Source organism: Siniperca chuatsi, linkage group LG15 (genome assembly GCF_020085105.1).
Source record: "Siniperca chuatsi isolate FFG_IHB_CAS linkage group LG15, ASM2008510v1, whole genome shotgun sequence".
In the NCBI taxonomy this organism is placed as follows: Eukaryota; Metazoa; Chordata; class Actinopteri; order Centrarchiformes; family Sinipercidae; genus Siniperca; species Siniperca chuatsi.
Window position 1 is genome coordinate 26,899,533 of NC_058056.1, and position 26,645 is coordinate 26,926,177.

The 26,645-nt window shown below is 40.3% G+C and overlaps 1 protein-coding gene and 1 long non-coding RNA gene across 2 annotated transcripts in view; both read right to left on the bottom strand.

Moving 5' to 3' along the window:
* Positions 1 to 20,670, bottom strand: part of sgpp1b (sphingosine-1-phosphate phosphatase 1b) — a 36,376-nt gene extending 15,706 nt beyond the window's left edge. The window contains exons 1-2 of the mRNA XM_044165969.1: positions 19,324 to 20,670; positions 4,533 to 4,622 (exon numbers count right to left, since the gene is read on the bottom strand). Coding sequence (XP_044021904.1) covers positions 4,533 to 4,622; positions 19,324 to 20,247 — 1,014 coding nt within the window. The 5' untranslated portion in view covers positions 20,248 to 20,670. The remainder of the gene's footprint in view (positions 1 to 4,532; positions 4,623 to 19,323) is intronic.
* On the bottom strand, positions 16,147 to 19,317 carry LOC122861494. Its single transcript, XR_006374496.1, has 2 exons — positions 18,461 to 19,317; positions 16,147 to 17,948 (listed from the first exon to the last, which is right to left on the bottom strand). It is a non-coding gene; the product is annotated as an uncharacterized LOC122861494 (long non-coding RNA).
* Positions 20,671 to 26,645: the final 5,975 nt, after the last annotated feature.

A 26,645-nucleotide genomic window follows, 5' to 3' on the forward strand; every position in this document is an offset into this window, starting at 1 on the left:
ACTCAGGCCTGTGCCCTATGATTTACCCACTGTGAACTGCAACTCCAATTAACTGTTGAATGAATTAATCATCTGAAATACTTTTTCTAGGTCAGGCCTTGTTTATCTGAGGGGAACACAGGAATGATTTTTCTGTTGAGATGATCACAGATGGAGTAGGGAGTTCTGGTGAGATATAAAGCAACGTGAGCCGGCAGATGTGCATGTGGTTCCTGAGGTGGAGGTCTTAACCGCGACACCGCCTGCGGGCAGCCACAAAAAGCCCTTTAAGAAAGTCTCTGATGTGGGATTACCTTCTAAAGTTTGTCTGGGAGGACGGCCAGCGTACCGTAATGTCTGCTGCTCCCACACCGCCATCCATCACAGCCGAGACCACGGAGACTGTTGCCACGGCGACAGACAGCCCAACCCCAACAGTGCACCAGGACTGACATCACCAGTTAATGAAATTACCCCATATGAGGGTTAATGTGACCAGCACGTGGACAGAAGAACCCACACACACAGCTGTGTTGAGTGTTTGAATTATTTGCCAGAAGATTAAGGTCAGAAAAATAACTTATGAGCCAAAAATAATCTGAATTAAGGGTCTTTAACCCAGGTCTATGACCATCCAGGGGTCCGAGGAGGAACTGCATGGGGTCTGCAGAATTTTTCATTAATCCAATATTTTGATCTGATTACTTTTCATTTACAGAGTGCATAATATTTACAATTTATAATAAAACAGAACTAAATTCTGGGATAAAATCCCACCAGTGACTGCATCTGGCACTAACACAGACAGACAGAAACACATGGTTTGAGGCTTGATTACCTGTACACAGCACCAACACTGTCAGGATCAGGGGTTTGATTCCCACTGGGACTACAAATGCTACCTATACTAAAAACTACAGTGCTTAACAAAGTTTCTCCAATAAACGTGTTTTCTAAATGGTTTACTCTGGCTATGACAATAAATTATTTTACTACACCTAAAAAAATAGATAAAGTACCAGTAGGAGTGGATAATGCAGATTAAATCCTCTATGACAGTATAAGTATGTACTTTTATATCCCAATATCAATATATATCATGATATAGTACATTTTCTGGAAAAGTGTCATATCACCCAACCCCCAAGTCCAAGATTGACTAAACAATTGTAACTCAAGGTCCAAGTGCATCTCATCAGGACTGTGAGGTGTGGTTGAAAGCTCTGGAAAAAGCTAGTAATTAGACCTTAAGTTAAGAATATTTGTCAAACTACAAATCACAAGTCAAAGAATGAACTTTCACCCTCAAATACCACTTTAATTTGAGGGCAGTGGGAGAATTGCAGTGAAGCGGTTTTACTCGAGAGATATCGTCTTCTGTGATTCACTGCAGTTTCTTCATTAATGTAGTCGTTTCAATGAAGCAGTTTCTAGTTTCAGGAAAATATTTTCCTAAATGTTATGCTGTGGTTGTGCTTTGCAGATGCTGTCCATGGTTCAAATCTCACTCACTATGCTTGATTAGGGGTTTTACATGTAGGCTCTTTAATGTGGACTGAAGCACTGTCTTTCAGGTAAAGGGAATCCAATTTATTTTCTACAGAAAAAGTTGTTCTATCCATTGCTTTTCGTTATTAGTGATGTCTTGGCAACCCATTCAGAGTCTCTCACAACCCATGAACGGGTCGCAACCCAGACTTTGAGAAACACTGAAATGCTGTAGGGCACTCAGTGGTGTTAGATTATGTTTTCCATGACTGTACCTGCATTGTAAAGCAGTGATCTCATTGAGTCAAAGCCCTGCTGTCTGCAAAGCAATCTGCTAATCTGTATTCTTTATAATATTATTTACAGAGACCCAACAAATCCCACCATGAGCAAGCATTTGGCGACAGTGACAAGAAAAAACTTCCTATAAGAGGCAGAATACAATGCAAATACCACCTAGAATTAGTATTTATTTTTTTAAATAGTAGAAATGTAATTGTAGTATTAATATTAATAAATTAATAATAATAGGAATGACAGCTCTAGGAATAATAATGACAGTATTAGTAACAGAGCCAACGACAACAACTGTAGCAGCAGTTGTCGAGCAGGAACACGGGGGCAGTAAGTGGCCCACAACCACAGGTCCAGACTCTGCAGCTCCGGAGGTAGAAATACCTGCTGAAAGCGACAGAAGGAGAGGTACAGGAGCAAGTTTTTGCAGGAATGAATATGCCTCAATAGTTTTCCACTAAGAAATGTGAGATTAACTGTTTTAACCACATACATCTGCACTGAGCATTGACAGATACAGGCCTGAGCATGTTGTGGTACAGGTAGTACAGGTAGAAGCTGGAGAGGCTTGGCTCAAAACCCAAAAGAAAGAGAAGATAGAAGTCCAAAATGCTTGAAACTAAATGCTGAGACATTGTGACCCCTGGAAAACAGCAAAACATCTAGAAAAGAAAACAGCTTGTATTATAATTAAACTACGAATTGGTTCCTTTGTCATCTTTGTACATTTAAAAAAGCATTGGGAAGGTTTCAGCCTGAATGGACTTTGTTCTGTGTGCAGATTAAAATGCCTGCACTGAAAATGCACTCAGAAAATTAAACTACGCAGTTATTTCAGGGAACAGCTGATAAACTGCACAGTGGTGTACAGAGGTTCATCATCTCAGCCACATTCCTCATATAATAACAATCTCTGCTGGCTGTAAACGAGTAGCGGACACCTGGCAGATGTTGGTAAACTTGGGTAGTTTTTTCTTTTCTAAACACAGGGAAACCATTGTTTGGAGGCTTAAGATCAGATTCCACCTCCTGCTTAAAATCAATGGGTGGAAAGGTTTCCTGTTTCACACCCTCCCTGATAATCGCACCATACAAATAACACAACAAAGACTGACAGTTTATTGTTCCTTCACTTGAATGATTGAGCTTCACTGTGCAGAACGATTATGTAATGTTTGTATATCTGTTTTCACTTTAATCTGCTGAAGAGGGAAAGTTTGTCTTTGCTCACCTTAAATCCAAGTTTAACACGAGCAGGATTTTATGACATCACAACTAGTTTGGAGCCAATCACGGTCCAGTATGCAACTTACCAAGTGTGAAGTGGAAACTTGAAGCCTCCAGTGTACATACACTGAGAATGGACTTTTCAGTGAAGTAGGAGACATTTTGTGTCCAGCAGTTTAACTTTAGAATTTGCATATTGAAGTTATTCACCTGTTTGTGTGGAAAAACCATATCAGACACAAATTATTGTTCAAAGAAGAGTATTTTTTATGTCATAAAACCTGTCTGGAGTGGATCTCTAAGGTCAACTTAGAATATTTTTATGTGATTAACAACTTATCAGACACTACAGTAACCACTATGATTTGGTTAACTGCATCTCAATGCAGACTGCAACAAAACTGCAAAAATAAATCAGCTTTTTTTTCCAGTTTTGAATGATGACGCTCAATCACTGACTGTGATATTTGGCTGAAAGTTCTGAAAAAGCAACTAAGTGGACGTTGGGTTGAGATAATCTTGACATATGTACTGATCCCAAGGTCAAAAGAGAACTTCAATGCTCAACTATCACAATATGTACAATGACTGGAACAGAGTGCAAATTCACTATCAGTTTGACCTATTGACCGATCAGTACACTAAGCTAATAAATAAAAATGGAGGACGCTAGTGAGCAAAGCCGAGCTAATCGGATTATCACAACACTGAAGCATCAGAGAAACAGTGTGTGGGAGTATTTTGGGTGCTACACTCAAAATTACCAACAAAGAATAGGCCGTTTGCCCTGTTCGTAAAAAGCATTTGCCTTACTCTACAACCGCAACACATCTGAGGACTTACCTGCTAGCTTGCCACCCAGGTGAGGCAGCGGAGGCACCAGAAACAAGCGGAGCAACGTCGACTGTACGACCTCATCTGACCGCATCATAGTGCGGCTGTATGACACCACACACACAGGAAAATATAAAGACTATACCGAAGGGTAGGACACTCTCTCTGACCACTGGCGGATGGACACACATGGTAATGTGACAGCTCACTGCATCTCAGAATCAGAAAGTTATTCAAAAGAATAACATGTTACTTTGAATTTACTCAAACATGACTTTTTGAAAAAGTGACAGCCCTACTCTGAGGCCACAGAAAATGCACAGTTGTATGTTTATTATTAGAGTAAAGTTTGGAAAACTTTACTGTAACTAAAAAAAAACTAGCCAGGAAAATGATCAAATTATTTTCTACACAATTCCAGTTTTTCCCACACTAAAGACTTGTGTTGTAAATATGTGTAGTTGTTCTGTGTGTTGTCCTTCTACAGTTACACAGGTGATTGTTTTGCTCACACACACACACACACACACACACACACACACACACACACACACTGTTTCCCACATATCAGCGGGTGGCAAGGCTGACACCATCTGTCAAGGTTAGGGTAAGGTGCTAGGGAAAGCATTATGTCAATGACTGTCCGCCACGGGGATAGTGAAACAAACATGTCTGTGTGTGTGTGTGTGTGTGTGTGTGTGTGGACTTACCAGGATAGAGTGCATTCCCATGTAGATTCGGCTAACACAGACCAGCAGACACCAGCAGAGAGCCAAGCTGAGGCCCAGTGTGAACGGGTACTGTGGAGGTGAAAGGAGACAATTGTCAACACAAGATACAACACAATTACAAGAAACATCTTTGATGAAGTGACAGAGGTAATAAAAACCAGGACAAAATACAATATGGATAAATATATACTGATTTCTTTTTAATTAACTTATAATTATGAAAAATGCAGTTATTGGAGCCCTAAGTGGTGTTTTAAAATGTCTCGAGGCAAATAAATCTTCAATCTTCAATCAAATCTCGGCTCGCAGCGTCCTAGGTCCGAACAGATTTTTAACGTGAAACTGCTTTATTCAGTGTTTTTACCGGTTTTATTCACCGGGTCTGTTTGTTTTGGAGAGGAGGAGACCTCTGCGGATAATTCGGCTCCCTTTGTTCAATGTACAGTTTGTAACGAGTCTTGATAAAATGTTGCAGTGATGTAGTGGATATGATAATCTGCTAATGCGTACCGGACTCAAAGGACCTCATAAATATTTCAGCAATTCTGCTGTTTCCTTATCAGATGCACTTGGCCTGTGGCAGGGGGAAGAGGGAGGGGAGGAAAGGCTGGGTTCACACTGCAGCTTAAAGTGTCCAAAGTCAGATTCTTTTTCTCCTCATGTGACTCAGATTATTTCCTTTCTAATCAGCATAAACTGCAAAAAGCTGCACTGAGTCACAGTCCTTCAGTTTTGATATGGGTCACATGAATACATGGCGTAAATCAGATCCAGAGCCATGAGACCTACATGTGATGTGTAACTGAACACTCAACTTGGGATTTGTCAGTGCATTTTATGTCATTCAGCTGTCTGCAGCTTGTCTGATTGTTGGCTTTAACTAGTGACTGTTTTCACCATAGATCAATTTGCTGATTTTTTCTCTCTCAATGAATCGATTCATAATTTTGTCCGAGTAGGGAAAATGCCTAATGTCATAATTTCCCCAAAGCTTAAACTTAAAACCTACCTCTTCAGCCAGGCTTTGATTAAGATTGGTTTGTAGACATTATTTACTTGATTTTATTCTCTTATTTTATTGTAAAAATTTTAATTTATCAGTTATTTTATTATTATTGTTTTTCTCCCTCTTATCGATTTTACTTGTTTTTATTTTGTTGTTTATCCAGTTTTCAGTCTAGCTTTTATCTAACTCTATTATTATTGCTTTTAATCGCATCATTTTTATCTTTGTTCTATCTTTTAATCTATTTTATTTCGCTCTATTACTGTCTACACTTCTGTCTTATCGTCCCGTCAGTCATCTGTGAAGCACTTTGAACTGCACTATCCTGTATGAAAGGAGCTATACAAATAAAGTTTGATTGAAAGCTTAAGGTGACATTTTTAAATTACGTTTTGTCCGATCAACAGTCCAAAATACAAACCTATTCAGTTTACCATCGTATCATCAAGACAAAGAAAAGCAGAACATCGTCACATTTGAGAAACTGGAACCAGAGAATGTTTGGCATTTTTGCTTAAAAAATTACTCAAACGAATCATTGATTATCAAAGTAGTTGATAATTGATTCTTTTTCCTTTTTGTTGTCAATCGTGTATAGATTAATTGACTTATCACTGCAGCTCTAGTCCAACTTCTGCAGGTTGGGAATAAAAGGTGCTGGGCTTGACAGGACTCGAGCATGATAACATCAAACAGCATCTTGAATGAACAACCGCACATAGTTTGCACAAGGTAGAGAGTATGAAGAGCTCTACATAAAGCATTACCATCCTACAAAACAAGCTACGTAGAATGTCATCGACTATATCAGAAAGTAAGCAATTGCAATATTAATTTTCTAACCTTATATTGACATCCTTGCTTTGAAGTCTCTGTAGGATTTAGGATTATAGTCACAAAACAAAACTTTTATCTACAGTGAATTTGGCAATCACAATTCCCTTAAGCACAAGATGACGTCTTCAAGTGTCTTGTGTTTTTACGACCAGCAGTCCAAAACCCAAAAATACTCGGTTTATTATCACATAAAACAGCTGAGAGGCTGAAACAACAATCAACTTCAGGAATCACGTTCATCAATTATCAAAAAAGTTGCCTATTAGTATTAATTTTCAGTCAATTGACTAATCGATCTATTAAATAATCGTTACAGCTCTTAGTTGGTTATGAGCAGCAATTCAGGATTAAACATGCAGTGTGAACGAAGCCAGAAAGATTGAAAGAAAGAGAAAAAATAAAATGAGGGACAAAGAGACGACAGATGAGCTGCTGAGGTTTGCACACTTGCTAAAAGCCTTTTGTTCTCTTCATTGTGTGTCTTTACTGTTGTCGAGATAGCTCAGATTTCCTCTCACAGACCAGAGTTACACGACAAATTCCCCCCACACCATCACTGCGACTCCCACACCTCCAGCCTTCAGGGAGCAAAGTGACGCATCAGAGCTGTTTGATGGTGCTGGATGCTCATTAACCAGAGATAACGCACTGTTTTATGGTGCAGCCTCACTTCGCAGTGATTTCCAGGGAGTTTGCATGTGACACTACTAACAGCTGTTAGCTACAAATAAGGTGAAGATTTAAGACTTCATCACATGTACAGTATATCTGTTAGGGAGCTGGCTCATGTCACGACCTTACACAAAACACATTTTATAGTGCAACTAGAGGTGAAAAATATTAGCAAAATGTAATAATACAACATTTCAATATTGAGCTGTTTCTAAATATTCAAACAAAAAAGTTAAAAGTTAAAACGTTCATAATCACTGTGTCAAATGGATTTTAAGATGGCCAATAATACAATCCTATAATATATCATGAAATATGACAGATATCACTGTGGGACAAATCTTTCAAGAGAACTGACAACTTTTTTGTTGTTTTATCACAATAAACACTAATATAGTCTTGTATATTATTGTCTACTCTGGGGCATCATCTTAACATTTTCTCCACAAAATGTTTTTGTCACATTTTTAAGGCATCAGCAGTGATTTATAAATGATACATCTAGATCTTGAGCTGTACTGCTGAGGTGTGCAGGAGGACACAAAGAAACTAATGTCTCAGCTACACTGCAGGCATTGTATTAAAGATACATATCACTTTAAACCTCTCCATTTGCACTTCACGAACCCTGCTGTCCTTGTAGTAAGTGTGTCAGCCTGTAATGTGTACTTTGACATGTTATCTACTTGTTGAACTGTTGCTGCAACAATGTTAGACTTCTTCCTGCAGTCAGTGTTTCAAGGTGACTGAATTAAAATATGCAGCAAACTGAAACATGGCCGTAACAATGACGTATATGGGCCTTTTTGCAACTTGCATTAGCCTGATGAATAAAAAGATAGAAAGCTGTTTTGTGCGTACTGCCAGCGGTGGCTGCTGAACTCCAGCCTGTTGGTGTTTTACTCGATAAATGTATTTCTATAACACAGAGATAACCTTTGTTTCAGATAATGGCTGCTTATCTGAAAGTAGTGGTTGGTGACGTACACAAACTAACCACAGTTAAAATGTACCTGCATTTATCCAAAGGCATGTGCTGATTTCACAGCTTGTGCTTAATGGAAAAGTAAATAAATATATTTTACTGACAAATAATTTATCCAGACTTTTCGCCCAATTTAAAAAGTTATCAAAACCTGTGCTAGAGTTTGGTACATTGGTACTTTTGTGCTATTGTTCATGTTTTCCTACAGTATGCAGGCTCTGAGAAGGCTCAAGTAACAAGTCTCTGTATTTTTAATCATCTGTCATAACTGCATCTAAGTTTTGTTTTTAATTTATGCTGTGTGGTAAAACCAAAGACAATTAATGACTTTGGTGATCCTCTGATTTTTCCTTTAGTGCCACCATGAGGTTGACATTTGTGGTTAGGAGTGAAATGTCTCGACAATTTGATGGATTGCCGTGAAATTTGGTATACATATGCACGTTCCACTCCAGTGCATCATCAGGTCTAAATTTCAATTCGTCCTATACTTTGGTTCATGAGCACACATCAGCCTCAGCTGTACTTTGTGTTTAGTACTAACTGGAAAATGCCAGCATGCTAACACGCTAAACGAAGAGAGTCGACAGGCAGAAGCGTCTTACTAAATGGCAAAACACAACGGTTGATCACAAGCTGCTGCATAAAATATGTGTCTGGTTACAGCAGACACCACAGTCAGATAAACTCCTGTGAGACTCTCCTACAGGTGTCTCTCTAACCACCAGGCTTCACTTTAAAGTGTCAATTATAGACTGAGAACTCTTTCAAAAATGAGGTCAGTGCAGAGGGAGGTTTTGGTTGAGAAACAGGCGTCTTTATGTGTGTGAATTAGCTGTGAAGTCGGGTCAGACGCTGCCGGCCGACATGCTCAGACCAACGCTGTGTTTGGGGAAAAAGTAGCATCAGGTCTGAGGGGAGAGAAGGGAGCTGGGGACTGAGGAAACCATCTGTGAAGATGTTGTCCAAACAGCGTCCTCTGTCCGTGTGCAAACACAGCATGTGTCACCGGGCCCCACTGGCGTGTTTGCATGCTCGCTCTGGCCTCGCGCCTGTAACCATGGTGGTGCGGCGGCGGTTGCCTCATGCAAAGTTTTATGGACATGGTGTTTTTTTTGTGTGGCTTGTGGTTCTCTGCACACTGCCTATTGACTGTTAGCCTCAGTGTAGGGTTTGCTCTGTGCTCCCTCACATGACATATACTGTACATACATACACACACCCAAACCACACTGCTCTCAGGGCGTGCTGTTTGACTTTAAACACTGCCCAGATGTAAACTAGTCGGGCTTGTGGGTACGCACAAACCAAAGTTGTCAATATCCTTTTGTTAGAATTCGATAATACCGCAGAAAAACACAGAGCCCTCACCTAATTACTTGTAACGATGTGTTTTATTTGGTAACCAGAAACGACAACTTCACACATTTGCAGCTCCAAATGTCAACAAGAGAAAAAAAAACATTTTTAAAAATGTGAACTTCAATACCCAGATTTCCTTCAAAACTGCACACATTACGCTCGTGTACCAAAACGACGAGTCTATAATAATTTAGCCAATAAGAAACCAAAGAAAAAATACAGAAATACATTAAATGTTCCAGCATTTTGTGGATGGAGAGCTCAGTCACTGATGTTTTAGGAAACTTTTTGTCTCTGAGGTTTTAATTTGTACCTTTGTGTGTTGAGCACAGTGGTGGAAAGAAGTATTCAAATCCGTTACTTAAGTAAATGTAGAAATACCACAATGTAGAAATTTACTCTGTTACAAGTAAAAGTCCTCTATTTATGCTATACTGTTAAACTCATTCATGCTTGCAGGAAAAGCTGTACTGTTCCCGCCTAATGTTCCTGCTCGAGGGAGGAAGTCTCACACAAAGCCTGTTTACCATAATGTGTTCTGCTCCACTGTACAACGTAATGAAACTTTACATCACACAATGTGCTAAAACCAGGCAGTGATGCCTTATTTTTCTGGTCTGATTTTTCAGTCGAGCAGCTCTTATATTCTTGTATCTCCTTTACATCTTTCTATCATCCTCAGCTCCTCCTTTCACGCCCTCAGTCTATTTTCCTTTTCCACCTCTCATCCTCTCCCTCTCTTTGCCCTTTAGTCTATTTTGTCCTCTTTTATCCTTCTTCCTCCCCATCACTTTTCTGTATTAATGCCCTCCTCTCTCCTTGCCCATAACCACTTCTCTCCTCTATCCTTTCTCCATCTCTTGCCCTCTAGTCTCGTCTTGTCTAATCTCCTCTCATCTACTATCTAGTGTAATCTTTTCCTCTACTTCCTCTCTCCATTTTGCCTTCTCTCTCCTATTTTCCTCTCCTTGAACTGCTCTGTTCTGTCCCTCATCGCCTCCCTTATTTCACTCTTACCAGTATCTTCCACAGAGAGACATCTGGCTCTAGTTAGTCTGAGCTGGAAGAAAGCGGTGGGATGGGAGGAGGACCGTCTGCTTGTGACCCATCCAAATCCAAACACTCCCGTTTTGCTCATACAAGTCGGCTGAGGCAGAGATTCGGCAGGAAAGCTCACAGAGTGGCTACGGCAAGCAGCAAAGGATGTGAAGGACAAACCCTGCCTTCTGTTTGAAGGCTATGACATCCTCCTCTGGTCAGAAGAGTTATCTCTCAAGTTAATTTGGACATTTTGAACTGAACATGGCACCTTTACAATTCCTTTTTTGAGGTAATAAATTATGTCTACAATTACTTCTTTACACTATCAATTGATCCTGGATCCAGACAGGGAATATCCAGTACAAACTACGATCTGATGTGTGGACGTGTTGTCCAAGACCACCTGGGCTGGACCATAAGCCAAAATCTAATCAATAATCTGTATTGGTACTTGGGAGGATAATAATGGCTTAAAGTCGGAGGTGCAGTGAAGGCAGACAGCTTAAAAGGAGGATATATATCCTATATAAGTCTTGAGAAAGGTCAGAAATGAGGTGCAGTTTTGTCAGTGTTCATTGCAGGTATCAGGACAGTGAATTTAAGACTTTTTAAATCCCACTTTGGGCAAAGTTAAAGAATGACATTTGAGACCAAAATAAATGTGAGGTTAAAAAAGTGAGAGTGTTAGGTGGTGTTCCACAAAAGCAGGTCAGCAGTTTGTATTTTAACAGACGTTGTTTTGGTCAAAGTGTTTGACAAGACATGAACAGAATGACCCATTGTGCCTGTGAGGAGAAATGAGAGCGCTACAGATACTAAATCAGTCTTATCTTCGAGTCCCACACTCGAAGCTCAGGGGTCGGCTCTCATATCTCATGCTCTGGCAGACAGATGGGGAGGCAGAGTGTCGTAAATCAGTCTCAACTCTGCTCTTGTTTACTGTGATTCAAGCAACACAATACAGGGATCCCACGCAATCTTTTCAAAATTCTGGGCTTCCCCTCCACCCACACAAAAGTAATGACTGTTGATCATCAAGCAGCTTCTTGGAGAACATAATATCATAGGACATTATGGGGATTGTACTGAAACACAGGAAAGCAGCTACAGCAACAATAACAACAACAGCAGCTGCTTAACAAGACGTGGTAATCAATGCAGTCTCCTTGAGCAATACTGGCCTACAACTGCAGATAATAGTTACGGACGAATCTTCAAATCAGCAAGGAAAATGTTGTAACATTGCTGGAGCTGTTGTACCACTGTCCACATTTAAATACACAACATTTTTGTCATTTCACCAGTGTGAATGTACAATACTCAAAACGTGGTTAGGATTAGTATTTCCTACGCCGTTGGGACACAATGAGTCATTAAAATCAATTGTTTTGTCTATAAAATGTCGGAAAATAGTTAAAACTTTGTATTTTATCAAATATATTGCATTTACAATGATAAAATTGAAAAAAGCAGCAAACACGCATTTTAGAGGCTGAAACCAACAAATGTTTGGCCTTCTTGCTAGAAAAATGACTCGAATGAAAATACTTGCTGATTAATTTTCTGTCAGTGGACTAATCGATAAACTGACATGTTGCTTCAGCTCTACAACAAAGAGCAGAAATCTGCCATAAAAGCAGGATAGGCATCCACATACTGGTTGAGTTTTACTTGTCTCTCAGTTCTATGAAAGTCAAATGGACTTCCTGCAGTTTGTTGATCATGTTGCTCACTGTGTGGATGCACAGTAAGACAATGGAAGTGGACTACACTGACTTTCTGTTGGCTTTAGCAGACTGGACATAATGGATTGTTGTTTCTCCTGAGTGAATAGGAGGAGATGAAGGAAAGAACAACAGAGAATGGCTTGTTAAAACAAAATTCCTGCAGGCATGTTATTCCAATGATTTGGGGACACTTCAATTAGTTTTTAAGAACTTTAACGATGCTGGTCCGATGCGACGGACGGTAGAAAATGAGCTGTCATCAAGAGACACCCAGTGACCAAAGTTGTAGCCACACATGTTAGCAAGCTAATCATTACTTATTGTTACATGCTAAATGTCACCATGTAAACATCCAATAGGTGTTAGCATGTTAACACGCATGTTGGCATGGTAACAAGTTACCATTTAGCTAAAAGTACAGTTGAGTTAAAGCAAAACTGAGGCTGACAAAATATTTTCATAATCGATTAATCTGCCGCCTATTTTCGCAGTTAATCAAAATTACCCAAAGCCCAAGTTGACATATTTAAATTGCTTGTTTTGTCCAACCAGAAGTCCAAAACAAAGATATTCAGTTTATTTTTTATAGAAAACTAAGAAAACCAGCAAATATTTACGTTTGAGAAGCTTGAACAAATGAACTTAACTGATTATCAAAATTGTTGCAGGATTTTCTGTTGATCTGGCCTCTGCATTTTTTTATCCATCAAGACGTTCTTTTCTGCTGTGCAATGAGCATTAAAGCGCCACGGGACTGTCAGTTGGCTGTAGACTGTTAAGGTTTGTTCAGACCAAACATGAAGCGACTTTTCGCCTCACGTCACTGGCGGAAATACATAAATACGCAAATACAAGTGTTTTTGGAGTATTCCGCAAATATCACGAATATTCCCTATATACCCTTAACAGCCAATGGGAGTACTGGGGAAGGCAGCTAACTGTAGTGCTAACATGGTTCAAAGATAGCTGGAATCAAGTAACAGATACATATTCTCAGAACTTACCATGTAGTCCTGTGGTTTCGATCACTTTTCTCCAAGCTCTCTCCTATGTGTTCTGTCATCTACTATTCGAAGGCAGTAAAGCCATCGAATAGTAGAGCTCTGGGTGCCCACAGATGGCGACACTGAGTTTGTCCCTTACACAGCATCACACAAATTTTTTGCTCAAGTTGAAACATTTTCAACTCACGCGGACTAGGGCTGCAGCTATCGATTCCATCGATTAATTGGATAAGAAATACTGTTGCTTTATTAAAGAGCAATAGTAAATATTTAAAAGAGAAAATAGGACAGGTCTCTTAAAATGAACAACTAATTGGTTTCATTTTTAGAAAAATCTACATTTTTATTGCTTAAATTGCATACAATAATATTATCTGTCAAACTAAACCCATTTAGTGCATTTAAGTGCCATATTACATTCTGGGTTTTAAAGAAAACATGTTCTGAACTACAACTCAGGCATAACGTAAGCCTTTACTGTCTTCTTTGTGGTATTTGTAGGAGGCAAACAGAGTGGACAGGAACTGTGACTATCACAATAATAAATAACACGAATGAAGCTCAGGCTTTCACAAATTGACCGCAGCATTTTATTTTCTCTGGTTAATAACTTAGGGACATCATAACTAGCCACCACATTGATTTATGTAACTAGCCATTACATAGCCATAATTAACGTAGCCTTCATATACCTTGTCGGTTTTACAATACACACTGTACAGAGTTGTCATGGACACTTCTCTTCTCTGCGCCCCTCGCTATTTTCTTTCTTCCTCCTCTTTGTAATCTGCGCTGTCAAATCACACCAAAGACGTAATAATAGTAATAATCATCCGTGCAAAACACAGTGCGCTGTATGTAATTATATGGATTATATGACTTTTAGTAATGTCAAGGAATCATTTCAGCCCTAGTGTGGATGCATACTTGCTTCATTGCGCTTCGCGTTTGGTTTGAACACACCATAAGTCTTGTTGTGTCCACAATGAGCTTGATTTCACTGAAGTAGTCAACAAATGTGCTCATACAGCTGTACAGCTGCCCAGGCATCTGTCACTGTATCTACTGGGCCAACCGCACATTAATTGGTAATGACGCTGCTTCAGAAGACTGACTTCAGAGGCCAAAGTCTCAGTGATCCTGTATCAAGAGTTGGCACTATGCACATGTTTGCTTGTGTTGTTGTAGTATGGCTGCAGGAGGGGTAGATGATTACATGAGCCATGCATACTAGTAGAAGCCAGGTTTGACCCCAAATCAGCCAATGTCACTGTGTCCTTGAGCAAGGCAGTGAGAGCCAAGTGGGTTTTGGCTGATTCTGTGCAACAATGTGTACATATGGACACCAAGTCTGGAAAAAACCCTCAATCAGCAGGCTCATATTACAGACCATATAGGTTTATCGCATACATAATTGCGTCATTGTTTATTGTCTATCTTTGTGGTTTTACTGTGGTAGTATCCCTTTTAAATATGGGGTAACGTTTTATTTTAGAGGTCCGTAACTCCCTAAAGTTTTCCTAATAACTTCCTTGGAAGTTTCCTGGATAACTATGTAATTTGGTACCCATTATAGGGCCGATAGAGACAGTGTTCGTTGGTACACTTCCAATTAACTATTTCCAATTAATTGCTAACATAAACTAGTCAGTCTAGAGCTGAAATGATGAGTTGATTAATGAATTAGTTGATCGACAAAATTCATCATCAAAAATTATGTTTGACATTTGAGGGCGTCATCTTTGGCTCAGGTTCATTGTGATGGACATTTTTCACTATTTTCTGATATTTTGTACACAATGATTATTAATTAATTGAAAAAAATAACTGATAGAATAAATAATAATTAAAATAAGTGAGTGACAGCCCTTATACAGTATTTTACTCAGTGCACAGGAGATCAGCTTTGTCTGCAGACAAGTATAAAATTCAACATACATAGAGTATAAAATTTATCTTAATAAATGATGAACTCATATTAACTTAAAGGTCCACTAACACTTAGGAGGAGCTATTGGCAGAAACGGAATATAATATTTATAGGTATGTTTTCATTACCTTAGAATAAGCCGTTTTTTTATCTACAGAGGGAGCGGGTCCCCTTCCACAGAGGTCGCCATGTTGCACCGCCATGTTTCTATAGTAGCCCAGAACAGACAAAACAAACGCTGGCTCTAGATAGGGCCTTTCACGTTTTTCGCGAGTTTCGCGGCCACTGTAGTTTCTCCTACACGCAATCTGCAACTTCACTGCTAGATGCCACTAAATCCTACACACCAGCCCTTTAAAGCTAGGGTAGACAGCAACAAACAGAGAGATCTTGAAAGTATCCAATCGAAAAAATCCCACCCCCTCCCTTCAGGCCTCCCCCCAAAGACTGCGCCTCGCCTGGAAATAGGACGAGATCAGGCGGACAATTTCCAGCAGCCTTCAAAGAATACAGGAAGTCACAGAAATATTTACATCCTGTTAGATCCATCTGTAGGCTACCTGCAGTTTGCAGACCATGTTCGGATAGCTATGGCTGAAGAAATCGCGAATGCGTTCTTGATCGCCGATGAAGTTGAAGCAAAAGAGATCCCCCTACTTTTCCATGAAGATGGACAATAACAATTAATCTACTTTTCACAGTGGTCAAGTTCGTCTATCATAACTTTGTATTTGTTTAACAATGCCACCGTTACAATTGAGTAGAGAATGAGAAAGACTGGGCAGATTTTAGCCCTTGCAAGTCATTTAGAAAATAATTACAGCCTACATAGAAAATGTATTTAAAGGCATTGTCAATAAAAAAAATCATACGACCCTAAAGTTAAGAAATGTAATGACTGAATCAAAAGCCCAAACATTCTCACATTCTCTCTACATACATAGGCAACACACAGGGAGGAAAACAATTATGACTACAAAGCATAAGTTTCCTTCAGTGATGAACATAATTAGACTCCGTTCCAAACAATTGTGTTATTCTTTTAATAGCTTTTCTGTCGCTTCACAATAGTTATAACCTGTGGAAATCTTGAACTAAACATATTCCACTTCTCTGGCTAACAAACACTGTCATCAAGTTGTAATTAGGCTTTCTTATCATCTTTATTTATTGATTTTATATATGTGGAAATGTGGAATTGCATTCTATCCTTTGTTCTTTTTGTCTGCCTTGTAAAGCACTTTGTAATTGGAATCTCAGTTAAATAGCATTCATGACATAACAAAACTTTATGAAGAACAATGTAAAAAAATACTTATTGTTACTCCCCTAATTGCTGAGATGCATTTGCATTCATTTTTGACTGATATAGGGCTCAAACTAACAACTTTCCATGACCAATTACTCTTATTTTAATCGAGCACCCATTCTTATATGTTTTCAAACTCCTTATTTACTCTGGCCAAAAGTCTAAAAATCCTGAGGGTATGAATTTACAGTGCTGTGATTGAGAAATAAGGAACAAATGTGAAAAGCTGGAACCAGAAAAGATGTCTTCACTCTTTACATGATTTCAGTTAACTGACCATGACTCCATGGAAAGCAGTACTGATACTGGGAGGATCATTCTGTTCAAATAAAGTAAACTGTGCTGAAAGTGAAGCAACTATCAAAACTGTGATTTACAATTTAGCGCTTCTCTGGCTAATCAGTTAACTGGTTTTAGAAATAATTTCAAGTAGGCGTCCTCCAAGGTTACTAGCTACAAGTGGTACATAATCATGCTGCTGCTACAGTTTCAACTAGCAGTTATATGGGAAGTCTCTGCTTTGGCCTACAGTTAGTCTGCATTTACATATTTTAAGATCTTATCTGCCTTTTAAGTAATGCACTTTTCGTCAGGCTTGACAGTTGATACGGCATCAAGATATGTTTCTTGTAGAGACCTCAGATCCAGAGACTTACATTGCTCACAATGACAACACATCAGAGCAGCTGGGAACCCGCCTTCGGCATTTTTTGGACTCAAAGTCTTTAACGTAATCCCTCTGGATCAGAAGACAGAAACATCAATTGAGGTTTTTAAAATCACTGGTTTAAACTCGACAGAGAAAGACTTTCAACCTTATTATAATCCATAATATACATGACTCCCACACACAACTCAAAAAATTTCATCACTTATTGGTTTTAAGTGTGACTCTTCTTTTAATGTTGGTTTCACTGTCACGTTGTATTCACTTTTAGTTTTATACACTTTATTTTAGTGTAAAAGACTATAACTTTCTATTGGCACTGGTTTTGTTTTACTCTGCATGTCAACCAGCACCCATTTGCTGATGTTTGCTGATGTCCATATGCATCTGCTGAGTTGGTGAATAATACTACTAATGAGTTTCTAAAGTGTTTCAAAAACGCCTGGACATACAGAAGCACATACAGAAGAAACGGCAGCAACAGCAGGAGTTTTTTCTAACTTTTTTCTAAGTTCTGGCTTCATCCTTCGCATTCTTACAAGCTTCTGTAGCCAATACAAAAGCAAGAAAGTAAAATAAACTAACATCTGACATTAAAGACTGTATTAACTGAATAACAGATTTATTTTTCAAATATATTCACTGATAGAAATCCCATTGTACATGATTTTGAATTATGTGATGCACAGAGAAATGTAGAGGTCACCCAAACTAGTATATATATATATAAACATGTTTAGGGTTTGGGGCCCATATCTGTAATTGATCATCCATAGTTTACAACAGCTGGAATGATGAAGATCAAGCTTTACATGATTAGGTTCTTCTTACTACTGCCTCTCCCAAACAAGTGTGCTGTTGAGACAGACAGGACAAACACAGAAAGAAAGTTATACAAGAGCAAAAATGAGTTTATGGTTCAACTAGCCACAACTAGCCAGTTTAAGTATGGTTCAACTAGCCACAACTAGCCAGTTTAAGTATGGTTCAACTAGCCACAACTAGCCAGTTTAAGTATGGTTCAACTAGCCACCACCAAAATTAGTTCACATCATAAGTTGTTTCTGGTAAAACTACAATGCTCCCGTTCATTTTAATGATGAATTATGCTGACCAAAGCAAAATTAGGGCTCACATATCATCTTTACCCTTTAATTTTAGTGAACAATATTCTAGCTTATTGGCAAGCTTACGTGTTAGCATAGCCTCGTTATCAAGCTAACTCGCTAACCCTGCAGTAGCTCATATAGCTACAGCTCCAGGTACTAGACTATAAAGATTAAATATTAAGACATACAGTTAAGGATTTTCTTCCATTTTACTGAGGATTTTGTTCAATTGTACTAACTTAAATTTGGAAAACTTACCTCTGAAGAAGCACAAAGGAATTTTGTGCACAAGAGCAGCACACTGATGATGTCAGAGGGCTGTGATTGGTTGATTGCAATGCTGGTCCAGGAACATGTCCTACTTGGCTAAATCACATTGTGCATATATATACACACGCCACAAACAGTAGCAGGTCAGCGGATGTGCCAATGCTAGCTGCCGCAGCCGCGATTTGAGCTTGATGTTTCTCGCTTATTACACTCCTGCGACAGATACCGGATTTTTTCCAGAGCGTTTGATATATTGATTGCTGTCGGGATGTAAAGAGAATTTCAACAAATATAAACAAAAAATGCTTCTGAAATACATTACCTACCATAGCTTTAAAGGTTTGACTGGAGCCTTAATGGATCAAATTATATAGTTATTTCCAGGAAACATCCTTAGAAGTTAATGGGAAACTACAGATCTGTTAAACAGAGTTACCAAATATTGTGATACACCATTTTGTGGCATAATTGAACAATATGCAGCATTATTTTGTTAAATTTCTCTTAGATGAAGTCCAATATGGTGAAGATCACATAGGTAAGGTGCCATGTGATACCTAAGTGATACATATCAGCCAAAGGTCTTTTGGTTTTCATGTTGCACAGCCCTTGTAAGGAGGTAAAATGTCATCCGCAGGTGTGTGTAGCTCCCAGGGATGCAGTTTTCTTTCAAGAACAACTAAGCTAACGTTGCGAAACATCACAAGAGGAACTTTATTTTCCTTTTTGGAAATCAAGAGGAAGTAGCTCCTGCCAACTTCTCCTTCTCTCCTGGTGCTGCAATTCGGATTTCAGATAAATATATTTTTTTATTTAACACTTTGACAGCATTAAAGATGGATGTACTGTACCTCCCACCGGCCGTAGGTCATGAAGAACAGGGAGAAGGGGATGGCCGCGCCCGACATGGCGTGTGTGGACGGCATGCCGTACTCCGAGTTGTAAAACATCTCCACTTTGACCACAGGTGGTGAAGCGGGCCGGGGCCACCCGATCACATCCTTGGTGCACTGTCCCAGATACATGACCCAGACCCACACCATGATCAGCCTCCTGCCGACGAAGGCGTCCACGTTCCAGATGACGAAGGGGAAGAAAGTGATGTAGAAGAACTCGTTGCCCAGCTCGGTTCCGAAAGTGAACAGGTAATAGAAGAAGCGGTTCTCGATCAGGAACGCCTGCCCGGTGTCGCCGGTTAGAGAGTTTTTGCGTTGGGGTTTCACCCTGCTGCTGACAGGGGGTCCCGCCACTTCACTGCCCTTCTCCGTTTCGCTCTTCTCTGGCTCGGTTGCCCCTGAAACGTCCGGCCTGGCCCCGCCGTGGCCGCCCTGACCCGCGGCGGTGGCCCCGGCGAGGCTGCGACCGTTCCTGCCCACGCCGACCGTTTCTCCCCCGGCGGTCGCTGCGGACCCCACTGCCCCGTTCCGGAGAGCATTTTCACTTTCCTCCCCGTGGTTTTTCGCAACGTTAGAATCGGTAATCCTCTTCCTAACACCCGCTGTCGTGTGTGCTTTCTCCCCTTCCCCGGCTCCGATGACGGCCAAGTTTTCACCCTCATTTACCCCGGCGATGTGATGGTGACAAGCCCCGTTGTTGTGCGAGTGAGCCCGGTCCGCTTCCTTGCTGCTGCTGCTGGCGGCGGCGGTGAAGTTACTACCAGCGCAGACTGTTCTCGAAAACGTCCCGCGTACCCCGCAAATGCGCTGAAACCCGGCGACATGTTGGGGGTCTTGTAGATAGTGGAACAGTTCAACAAGACGGTTACTTTTCTCCATGTTTAACGTTACTCCGGTTTATTCGCCCCCCACACACACACACACACACACACGGCTGAAAGAAGGAACACGGACTCCGCTACTTTTCCCTCCCAAACAGTGGATGATGAACGCTAGCTCTCCGGATAAAGTTAGCTAGCTAACCCGTGCATCATGGCAGAGTGCTGATCAGAAGTGAACCCCGAACCGCGTTTAGACTATAACAAGTTATGACGGCGGGTTGTATTAGTCAGATACAGATACAAGTTGTTTTCAAGAAGACGATAACGGATCGACCGAACGGGTCGGTTCTCGGTCGACAGCGTCCGGGTGCGTTGCGTGTGTCCCGCTAACTGAGTAACGTTAGTGTCCTGACAGATCTACGGAGCAAGTCCGGGGAGCGCGCCTTCCCCGTTGCCTTCTCGTGCTGTCGGAAATTTCACAATTCTTCCTCTAGCGCCCTCCCTTCTTCTTCTTTGAGGTTTTAATGAACTTGGCATCCACGATGTTGCATTACTGCCACCTTCAGGTTTTATTCTCCCTTAGTGTCCATTAATTTTACATACGTCTTTCCAGTCCAGCCATCCTTAAAATAAAACTAAATAACCATTTCCACACTGTCTCCACATTCCCACACTCTAATAGACTTTTAACGTCGCCCTCTTCCCGCTCTATTTTTCGCGGTTGCATCATTTCTTAAATGTGTAAATTTCCTGCATGATATGAGGACATGCTCTACTTTTTTTTTTTTTTTAATCTTTATTAAGTTTCAACAAGTTAAATACAAAGTTTACAAAAACATAAACACAGCATAAATGCTTCAGTACAATTCATACATAAATATTAAACATAATACAAAGTGGTAAAAGTGTTAGCTAATATGAAGGGCCAAGCGATAAAGTGCACAAAGAGATAAGATATTAAAAGTCCAGTGTGTTCCAGGGAAGTTAAAGTCTTTTATCCATAGTTCTCCTCCTCCAGGAGGTCAGTCACGTGTTTCACCACCATGTTGCTGTCAATGACAGTCTGATTTAAAACCACGGCACATCTGGTTTTCCAGATCTTTACACAGACGATGCTGATGACGAGCTGAAACGGTTCTTTTTGTTTTGGAGGCATTTTGTGGTCTAGGAGTCCATACATGACTGAGTTGTAATTTATATCAAAAGAGAGACCGAGTCCTTTCAACATGGTCCAGACCTCTTGAGGTCTGTAGCAGTCCATCAAGAGATGCTGTTGTGTCTCGTCTTCATTACAATAGATCACTGGACAGACTTTAGTAGTGACATAACAACTCCATGAAACCACAGCTCTCACAGGGAGTCTGCCGACAGAGATGAGCCATCGGAGGTTTTTACTCTTTAATGTTTTGAACACTTCTGTGCCTTCACCATCACCTACATATCGTAGAAAAGGTTTCAGTCGTAGTCATCTGGGCGCTGTTTTCAGAATCGAGACATTTCGGCTCCCATCCGGAAGTCATTCTCAATTACAATTACAATCACAATTGAGAATGACTTCCGGATGGGAGCCAAACGTCTCGATTCTGAAAACAGCGTCCAGATGACTACGACTGAAACCTTTTCTACGATAGAACACTCCTGGACGAATGAGGGACTACACCGTCTCATCACCTACATATTTATATTTAATTAACCCACCGTATTTACAATCGTTCATTTTGTTAAAAAAAATGATTTTGCTAATAAAATCACACCAGTTTATCTTTAAGTGCTGGTACTGTGCAATAAAATCACTATAAGTGAGCTTGTAATAGGGGACACGTCTGTCTTTGCCTTCCGCCAATGTGAGAGATCACCGACCCAGAGAGCATTCCTGGAGATGGCGGCACTTACACATGCTCTACTGCCTCAGCCTCATGGCATAGATCACAAAGACCTGTTGGATGTTTTCCTATGATGGAAAGGGTACTCGCTCTTTGCGTTTTGTTCCCCTACTTCTTAACACATCTGCTCTGTTTTGGATTGAGTGTAAATGTCTCCCCTTTATTGCTTTATCCCAATGTTGATTTACCTTTCTCCACACTATGCTTTCCCCCTCTGATTTTGATAATTTAATATTGATTTTAACTTTTTTTTTTTTTTTTTTACTGCTTCTTTTGCCCATTTGTCTGCGCTCTCGTTTCCCCAGGACACCTGAATGTGCCGGGACCCACATGCAGGTGAAGTTTTCCCCTTGCCTAACTATTCTTGAGTTAATAAACAAGATTTCGTAAAGCAGATCCTGATGACTTCTGGCTGCACCTGTCTTAATGCTTGCAAGGGCCGACACAGAATCACTGCATATTAAAACATTGCTCCAACTCATCTGTTCGGCAAACAATACAGCAGTATACACATTCAAACCACCAGATGTTCTCCTGCTAAACCCCACCTGGTAACTACGTGCAGCACCTGAAGACCCTGTTGCATTTGTTTGGGGATCGTTTGATCCACCTGTGACAATCTGAACACTGTCTATAACTGTAGTACTCACTGGCTAAATCTTATTACTGAGCTTAATCTTAAGTAATTCCAGACCTACACATGGATTTTCTAATTCCCTCACAGGTCTAAGGCCCCGTTCACACTGCAGGCAAAAGTGGCCCAAATCCGATTTTTTTTGGGGTCAAGTGACCAGGTCAGACTTCTTCAGAGGTAGTGTGAACACTCAAATCTTGCCCAGATCTGATTTTTTCAAATCAGATTTAGACCACATACATATGTGGTCCTGAATCAGACCCAGATCTGATTTTTTTCAATGCGGCCGCAGTGTGAACAACCAAGGCGGATTTGATGCGACTTTTACGTCAATCTACGGCGACATTTGTCACAATTATGCGCCGGCGAGTTAGCCCTAGACACAACAGACACAGACCGTAACATTAAAAACTTGACTAGATATGGAGAACAGCGATGGAGCGAGTCAATGGAGGGAGAGGGAGGTGTTAGACCTAATTAGTATATGGGGAGATACTTCAATTCAAGCTAAACTAGAAGGATCCTCCACTAACCGCGAAAATGCTTACTTCCTCCATAACCTCCCGAACTTTAGTGCAACAGCGTGCTGCGTCTGATGTCATTGTTATTGTTCTTTTGCGCATGCGGGTTAGTTTGAAACCTCAAACACTTCAGACTGGAATCAGATATAGGCCACATTTTATATGTGAACAGCCAAACAAAAAATCGCATCTGAGCAAAAAAATCAGATTTGAGCATTAAGACTTGCGGTGTGAACGGGGCCTAATAGGCCACACCACAGTTGCACAAAACTCTTTATCATATTCTCCCATATCTTTTGCTCTACTTTCCAGCCAAAGCTCTCTTTATGTGTCCTCTCCTTCTCCCAACATGTCTGCAGCACCCTTTTTGTTGGATCTCCATGCCCCCTTAGGTTGACCCAGTAATTGGCCACCAGGTGTTTCTGACGTAACCCCATTGGCATTTCACCTGCCTCAACTTGGAGTGCACACACTGGGGAAGTTCTAACTGCTCCCAAACACACTCTTAGAGCTCGAGCTTGTATAATATCCAGGTCTGCTAGCACAGATTTTGCTGCTGACCCATATACGATACTTCCATAGTCTAATCTTGATCTTATTAAGGCTACATAAACATATTTCAGAGATGCAAAATCAGCTCCCCGCTCCAATTCTGCAAGACGCCTCATGACGTTTATCACTTTTCTACATTTATTAACAACACATCTAATATGCTCTCTCTCCGTGTTGATCTCACATCGAAAAAACTCTCAACTCTCTCTCATTTATTTCCATACAATTATATTCCCTGAGTTTCTTTCTTGTGAAGAACATAGCTTTTGTTTTTTCCACTGAAAATTTAAATCCCCATTTTGAACATTTTCCCTCCGATTCCCATTAAACGCAGTTCGATTAGAAGCCCGTCTTTCCACAACATGTCATGGGCTTTCTCAATATCCAAAAACACTGCAACCACTGTCTCTTTATTTACTTGAGTTTTCTTTATTCCATCTTTTAGACACAACGTTGGAGCCACAGTACTCCTTCCTTTAAGTGACATTAACCTGTCACTTATCATACGTTCCATTAATTTACAGATGTGTAATGTCAAGGCAATTGGTCTGTAGTTGCCTGGTCCGCTGGCAACCTTTCCAGGTTTCCTTACTGGAATAATTATCGCCTCTTTCCAGCTCTCTGGGATTCTTCCCTCATCCCAGATTTTGTTATACAACAGCAATAATTTCCTCAAGCTTCCTATACTGAAATGTTTTAACACGCTACAACATATTTCATCTTTACCAGAAGCATTCCTTCTTAGCCCCAGACTAAGGTCGCTGTTAGCCCCAGACTAAGGGACCTGCTAGCCCCAGACTAAGGGCGCTGTTAGCCCCAGACTAAGGGACCTATTAGCCCCAGACTAAGGTCGCTGTTAGCCCCAGACTAAGGGACCTATTAGCCCCAGACTAAGGTCGCTGTTAGCCCCAGACTAAGGGATCTGTTAGCCCCAGACTAAGGTCGCTGTTAGCCCCAGACTAAGGGACCTATTAGCCCCAGACTAAGGTCGCTGTTAGCCCCAGACTAAGGGACCTGTTAGCCCCAGACTAAGGGACCTGTTAGCCCCAGACTAAGGTCGCTGTTAGCCCCAGACTAAGGGACCTGTTAGCCCCAGACTAAGGTCGCTGTTAGCTCCAGACTAAGGGCGCTATTAGCCCCAGACTAAGCTCGCTGTTAGCCCCAGACCTCCGGAGCAGGGTTAGCTCTGAGTTTGCGGGGTTATCCCCTGAAACACGGGGCTAAAAGGTGCCAGTGTGAAACGGGGCTAAAGTAAACAGAATTTAAACATAAATGTAAACATTAGTTGCGTGTTTCAACGGACATTTAACCCAGAGCTAGTGGAAGTGCAGTGTGAATCGTATAACCCTCGACTTAGCCCTGGGTTTAGGTTAACCCTGGGTTAAAAGTGTGTGTGTGTGAAAAGAGGCTAAAGTATTCCAGGGTCAACTCTTAGCCCTGGGCTAAGTGTGAAAAGCCCATCTTTGTATGTATACACATACCTGGCCAATAAAGCGGATTCTGATTGTTTTACAGTTCCAGTATGTGTAGATCAGATATAATTTGATAACTTCTAGGCCAACAAAGAATAAATGAATAATAAGTCTAGGGCGATATTACCTTAATAATTTGACCCTTTTTTTGTTTAACAAATTACATCAACCTGCTCTATGCATTGTGTCAAAGTTAGAAGAGTTTCCTGAATTAAATCAGGAAATATCTCATCACTGTGAACATTTGCACATTCCCTGGTAAATATCTTGCACAAAACTGTACAGCTCTTTCATTTAGTCATATTGTACATATTTTATATAATCTTTTTTTCATATTATGTTGTCTATTTTCTATTCATGATTCTTGACTTACAGGATTTGCTTTATCTTTCTTTATATTTTCTTCTGTTTATTGTTATGCACCAACATACCAAGGCAAATTCCTTGTATGTCAAAACGTACTTGGCAATAAATCTGATTCTGATCAAAGAATAAGTACACAAGCCAAAGACCCAAGTTTCTATACTTGACCACTTTTTGACATTCAATACTACAGACACAGGTATTGAGGTGCAATACGCAGCCCTATTAAAGACTCAGCATTTCTCCATCTGAATTTTGTTTCCTGGCAGTGTGGAGACGGCTTTAACACAACATTTAGGGTGCATTGAGGGTCTTGGACTCATGACCACAGTATTTCTAAAGTCTTGGCTTCAGCCCAGCATAGAGACTGTACTAAAATGTCCTTCCAGTTTCACTTCTTACATCTTCTTGGTGACACTGAATTAAGTTGATTATGAAGGGCTTCACGAAAACACACGTTATTATCACAGCTACGTTCTGTTTTTATCAGAAACTTTTGAACATATATTCAAGAAAACAACGACTTGTTAAAAAAAATATGGCGTATTGAAAATAAAAATTATTATGTTGTTCCCAGAGTTTTTGGATCCGGATACTTAATTGGACGATGAAGGCATTTAGGACTTGAACCTCTAAAGTTTGAGTTTGGTAGGAGCACTTGAAGGCAACAGTAGTTGCGGTGCGCACGCGCGACAGACGTGCTCAAGACGTCATGACGTAACGTGACAGCGCTTAGTCTGTAACATGGACTGCAGCCTATTATTGTATGGCGCAATTTACAATTTACTTTTTAAATTAACCTCTGAAATAAATACAAACAAAAAGAAAAGACGTTAAAACTGAAATACAAAATAAAAGTATAATTATGAGTTATTCATGATAGATAGATAGATAGATAGATAGATAGATAGATAGATAGATAGATAGATAGATAGATAGATAGATAGATAGATAGATAGATAGATAGATGAAGAAAGACCGCGATAGGCTACATGTATGGTTACACAAAGATGCACCAAAACACATAAAAA